The sequence below is a fragment of the Scaptodrosophila lebanonensis genome, unplaced genomic scaffold (assembly GCF_003285725.1).
Source record: "Scaptodrosophila lebanonensis strain 11010-0011.00,11010-0021.00 unplaced genomic scaffold, SlebRS2 tig00001410-arrow-pilon, whole genome shotgun sequence".
Classification (NCBI taxonomy): Eukaryota; Metazoa; Arthropoda; class Insecta; order Diptera; family Drosophilidae; genus Scaptodrosophila; species Scaptodrosophila lebanonensis.
This window is the reverse complement of record NW_022060738.1, coordinates 5,323,849-5,329,848: the sequence shown is the minus strand read 5'-3', so window position 1 is coordinate 5,329,848 and position 6,000 is coordinate 5,323,849. Positions and strand designations below refer to the sequence as shown.

Sequence of the window (6,000 nt, the reverse complement as noted above, 5' to 3'; positions counted from 1 at the left end):
CAAAGAACCAAAGAACGAACAACAACAATAATAATAACAGCAACAGCAGCAACAACAACAACAGAAACAACAGGCAAAACAAAGACAGGCAATAAAAAAAACATAGAAAGCACTGAGCAGCGGTGCCAAATGGACAAATGGACAAATGGACAAATATAGAAAAGGCAGGGCGCATGTAAATGTGACTGCGTATGCATGTGCATGGGTGTGTCTGTGCGTGTGTGTGTGTAAGTTCTAGTGGGTGTGTATGCGTATTTGCGGCGTAGCATAATAAGAAAAGCAAATAGCAAGGAGCGCATGGAAAATAAAAATAAATAGCGAACGACAAAACGCAGTCAACCACCCAAGTCAGGCTAAACCAACACCAGTAGCAGCAGAAGCAACAACAACAAGAACATCAAGAACAACAAGGATAGCAGCATACACACACAGAGTGCGTGTGTGTGAGTGTGTATGAGTGTGACGCGCTCCCTCGTTGGCGGTCAAGTGAAATTTATTACATTGCACAAATGAGACAACAACAAAACGAAACAAACTGAAAGCAGAGCAAACAGAAAATAGAAATAAACAAAAGCAACAACAACAGCAACAGCAACAACGAACGGAAGAAAATGAAGAAACAGCAGCAGTGGCAGTGGCAGTGGCAGTAGAAGCGGTAACGCGACCAAAGAGAAGCCAAGAAAAATAACCAAAAATTCCGCAACAAATTGAAAAATTAAAGTTTTAGCAACACGCGCAAACGGAAACTTGCAAAGGCAAAGAAAAAATAAAAGGAAACCGTTACAAACAACATCAGGCCGGCAACAGAAACAGCAACAGACGTGGCCAGAGAGTGAGAGCCTTAGTTTTTTAGAGCGAGTCAGCACCATTAATGCAACAACATGGCTGTAGCTGCAAATGGAAAACATAAGAGCGGGAGCCAGAGTAGGAGCAGCAGCTGCATTATCCAGCCCTTCCTCTCCCTCCCCATTCTGCTGATGCTGATGCTCTGCAGCGGTGAGTACCAGCTTTTTGTTTATATATACGTGTGTTTGTAAATAAGTATGTTTGTATGTATGTACATGTGTACCAGCAGAGCCTTTGCAATGGGTGTGGGGTGGGCTGGGCTGGGGTGGCATGTTTATTTAATTTATTAGCAACTTTTGCCGAAGCGACGAACGAGCACGCCACAAAAATTGGCTAAGAACTTTTTGCGCCTTCGCCTCAGTTTGTGTGCAAATATTTTTCGTAATAATATTAGTAGCCGAGGCAAAGCAAAACAAATGTGACTTGCTTGGGCACAGGCATCACCATCACCATCACCACCACCAACAACAAAAACAACTACTACTACAACAACAGTTTGTAATGTTGGAAGTTGGCCAAAAAGTTTTGGCCTGCAATTCAAACGTTTTACGCATTAAAGATTGGCCAAATATGCGCTTCTACCAGCTTCTACCAGCGTGGAATTCTTTGCAAGAAACTATTTAAGAAAACTTATTCAGCGCCGCTTCTTTTTATTACTCGTATATATCTAGTATGTTACAACGTCCAAAGCAACGAAGTTGAGAATTTTAAATGAAAACTTGCTGACCATTCAAAGTGAAAAGCTGACCGACCTGTATCCATATCTAAAGGTTTTTCATAAATTAATGAAGGTTCCGTGAAGGTGTAGAGGTACTATTATTGGAAAGAAATGCTTAATAATTTAAAGCAATTAATTGAAGTTGACCGACATGTATCGAAAAGGTTCAGAAATACAAAAATATATAACAGTAGAGGAGATGTTATCTGCAATACTTTCAAGTCGACCGACCTGTATCCCAATCTAAAGATCATAAAATAAAGAGTGTTCCGTAAAGCTTCCAGAATAAAAAGAGAGGAAAGAAATAACGAATCCTCAAATGCAAATCATTGTATATCCATTTGACAATAGGGGATGTATTGTTGTTTGAAGAAGGTATTTATATTAAGTATATTCAAAAGATATTCTTTGATATTTATTATTTTAAGTTAAGTTATTCAAGTTAATTAAAATATTAACTTTTGGGTGAATATAGCTACAAGTTTAAACGACAATTTATAAAATTCGAATTCTTAATTATTATTAATGGATTTCTGAATACGATTATTAAACAAGAAAGGAATGCTAAAGTAAAATACTTTGAACCCTCCCACAAAAAAAAAATTTATTTAAAAAATTGATTTAATTAATTAGTTAAATTAAATATAAAATATGCCATACATGCATTTACATTTACATCAGAATCGTGTCTATGCGTGTTTGTGTACTTGTACATATGTATGTGTGCATTAAATAATTATGTCAAACCAGCAACAAATACAGTTGTGGGCAGAGCTTGGGCCTGGTTATAGGGCTATAACTTTCTTTCTAATCAACCTATCATAATAAAACTTGGGATACGGATATACATTCACTAACTGGATGCGATTATCAGATTAGTTTAAAATTCCAAGAAAAACGGTATTTATAGAAAATCGCGAATAGCGGGAAGTGGGGGGTGCATCGGGAAAAATGAACAAACTCGTCCTTTCTCGGGCTCAGGAGAATCTGGATACCAGGTTTGGTTGTTCTATACTTTCTGTTGTTATACTTTCTGAGATCCTTGCGTCTGTCTGTCTGTCCGGGGACAGGGACAGACGTCCCTATGAACACCTGGATCTCAGAGACTATAAGAGCTAAAGACACCAAATTTTGCACAAAGATGCCTTTAGTTTGTTTAATTTGTTTTATTTGTGTAAGTTTGTTTTATTTTTTTGATTTTCCCCCCACTTCCCCCCTATGGGGGTTTTCCCGATTTTCCATTTGTATAATCGCCTATTTTTTGGAGACTATACGACCTAGGAACACTAAATTTTAGTCCCAGATGCCTTATGTGAATACGCAGAAAATGTATATTTTGGAATTTCCCTCCCGCTCCCCTCTCCACCGCAAATGCGATTTTCTCTAACTCCCGTAATTCTTGGAATTTCGAACTCAAATTTTGCAAATACTCTAGTTAGTGATTATGAGTCCGTATGCCAAGTTTCACTATGATAGACCGATTTTACAAGAAGTTATAGCCATAAATATATTTGCTGCTCCAGCGTTTCCCAAGCGCTGCCCGCAGCTGTTGTTGATGCTGGTGCTTTGGTTGACTGCAAACATGTTTACACAGACACGAATAGATGCGCATAGGCATTCATACACTCACATAAACGCAATTGCTTTGTAAATGTGCAATTATACACCCTTTACGTCAGTACGAATACCAAGAGAGGTATAATCGATGAATTTTTTTTTTAATTCTCTTAATTTTAGTAATTTCTATAATTATTCTAAACATATGTACAGAGTATTTCACAGTTCGGACACCCGACTTTGGCTTTTTTACTTTTTTTTTTGTTTTAATCTGTGTACTTCCCAGATTTCTATTTCTAAATATTCTAGAGAATTGCTGAAATTTTGAACATGCAAGCAATTAAATTATTTATTTATGCATCAGTTAAACTGAGCCCGAACTCGGGATCCATTGTGGCAACAGTGTCCGCAGAGTCCACAGAGTTTGACAGCAAGTTTTGTGTTAGTCAGTCAGTGAGTCAGTCAGTCAGTAAGTCAATCAGTTCAAAGCCATACGCAAAGTCAAGCTAAAATGGCAGCAACAGCGATTGCTTCCCTCAAAGGCCAAAACCAACACCAACACTAGCGGCAGCGAAAACAACAAAACCACCCAGATCCGTGCTGGCATGCCACAAATCCGAGCAGCTTTCGTTCCTGCCACTGAAATGTTAACTGCTGGTTGTAGCTGCTTCATCGAAGTTGAACTTGCTACGCCTTGCGCTTGGCTTGACGCGTTGTGGGTGCGTATTGGTGGCGGCAAGGTTGTCGCATTAATACACAAGTTGGCTTATTTATTTTTAATTAAGTTCATCAAACTACTTAAAAACATAAACAAAATTAACTTTCGCCTCTGTCGCTATCTTGGCGCCTTCTGTGACGTTTGGGCCAAGGCTGACTCGAATCAAATATGTATGTTGACACAAAAAGAAAGTAATTTGAATAATTAAGTTCGCTTGGGCTGCATTACTCATACGCAACGTTGCACAATTATCGAAAATTAATATTCAAGACTCAATTTACATTAAGAAAAATTCAGCGACAATATAAGTATAAGTTAATTTTCCGTTAAGTCAAATACATTTAAGAACTTAAAGCGGTTTTATTTTCTTGCATATAAGTACAAGTATTGGCAAAATCAAAAACATAATTTGTTTTTCTTTTTAATAGACACCAGTTGAAAACTAAATAAAAGTCAATAATTTGTACGATTTATTGAATTTTTGGCTTTTATGCTACTTTAGAAAATTTTGTAAGTAGTTTAGTTCTTTTGTTAGTTAATTGAACTATTGATATTCTTCTGCGTAAGGGCTTGTTGTTGTTGGTCTTAGAACAAAAGTAAAGAGCTGAGCTACTTCCTCCAGATTGAGAGCTTGGAGGAGTAAGCTACCATTATAATTGTCAGTGCAATCGGCCAAGCTTGGTTTGTGCAAATAACACCAACGTAATGGCGACACTGATATTAAAAAACTGCTTGAATACATTCTGTTCATCTAATAAATCAATTCTTTCTGGAACGTAAGTAAATTGTACAAATATTTACCTTCTATAGTATAGTAACAAAGCCAGGTAATAACAATTAATATTAGTAGTGATGTTTAGAATTCATCATATTTGTGTAAATAGGTATCGTTGTTTTATAATATTATATTTTGTATTTTTATATTTAAGTTGTCATTTATGGATTGTTTGAAATTGGATTGTTAGTCATTAAAGTTAATAGATGTAAGATTGAATTGTTAGTCATTTAAGGTAAAGTATTTGAATTGAATTGTTAATATCTTTTACCACTGTGCAGATGAATGGTTTTAATGTAAAACGGTATTGATGCAGCTGTCAAACTAAGCAATCGCGCCTTTATGTTGCCAAAATAAACATTGTTTTCTTCTCTTGTGACCATCGAACACAGCGGACGTTTTATTCACCAAGTGCGAAAGCCAACTATTTTGTCAAATTTTCCGCAGATTCCATTTTTTTTGCAATTATTTAACGTAAATTGGTAGCTGGATTTTTCGTTGTTTTATAAATGTACATTTTCAAAAAGAAATATATAGAACTGTTATACCATTCACTGAAACGAATGAGGTTTATGGGTTTCGCTGTGTCTGTCAACGGATGAGAAATACGTCTAGCATGTTTTCTCATTGGTATAATAAACTTAAACAATATGTCTGAATATGTCTAGATAGATATTGTCAGATAATTACATTATATATGTATGTGAACAAAAACTGCTGTCATATTTGATGATGAAGATTGATCCGGTGCAGACAAAGCTTATTGCTTAGCTCAGTTGACAAGTTTTTAATGGAAGCTTTTAAGACGCCTACTGTAAAACAACCAAGTGATCAAACAAGCTAGAAAATAAAAAATAGCTTAGCATTTATTAAAACTATTAACTGAATACGCAGGTGTAGACTGGTTTAATTCCGTAACTGCATAGTTCCAATAAAAACAAATTGGAGTGCGACGAGCAGTCAAAATTCTACTGCATCTTTTCAGCTAATGCTTTAAAAAAAATGGAATTGTTTATACATTTCAAATCAGAACAATCAGTTTCTTTTAAAATCAAACAATACCTTTTCGCATGATTGGTAAGACCTAAAAGGAGGAGCCACAAAGCAACGCTCAGCATCGTGTATTGGAACCTAGTGGTTTGGGAAGCAGAACGACATCATCATATAACTTTTTACAACCATAACAAAACAAATAAAGGCAATTACATCTGCGTAAATATTGAATTGTTGGGTTTGCTATTCTGCAAATAAAATTTCTCAATAAACTAAGACAATTGTCACAACAAGGTTGTTGTAGTTCAGCAGTGTAACCAGAGTATACTTGTAAAAGACCTAGTACTCAGTTGCTCCAAACATATTTGTGTAAAATGTAAAACTCTAAAGTTA

At 36.0% G+C, this 6,000-nt stretch overlaps 1 protein-coding gene across 1 annotated transcript in view; it reads left to right on the top strand.

Annotated features, from left to right (window-relative positions):
• The first annotated feature begins 209 nt into the window (after window positions 1–209).
• Window positions 210–6,000, top strand: part of LOC115630491 — a 30,007-nt gene continuing 24,216 nt past the window's right edge. Inside the window, 1 exon segment of the mRNA XM_030527077.1 lies at window positions 210–996. Coding sequence (XP_030382937.1) covers window positions 882–996 — 115 coding nt within the window. The 5' untranslated portion in view covers window positions 210–881.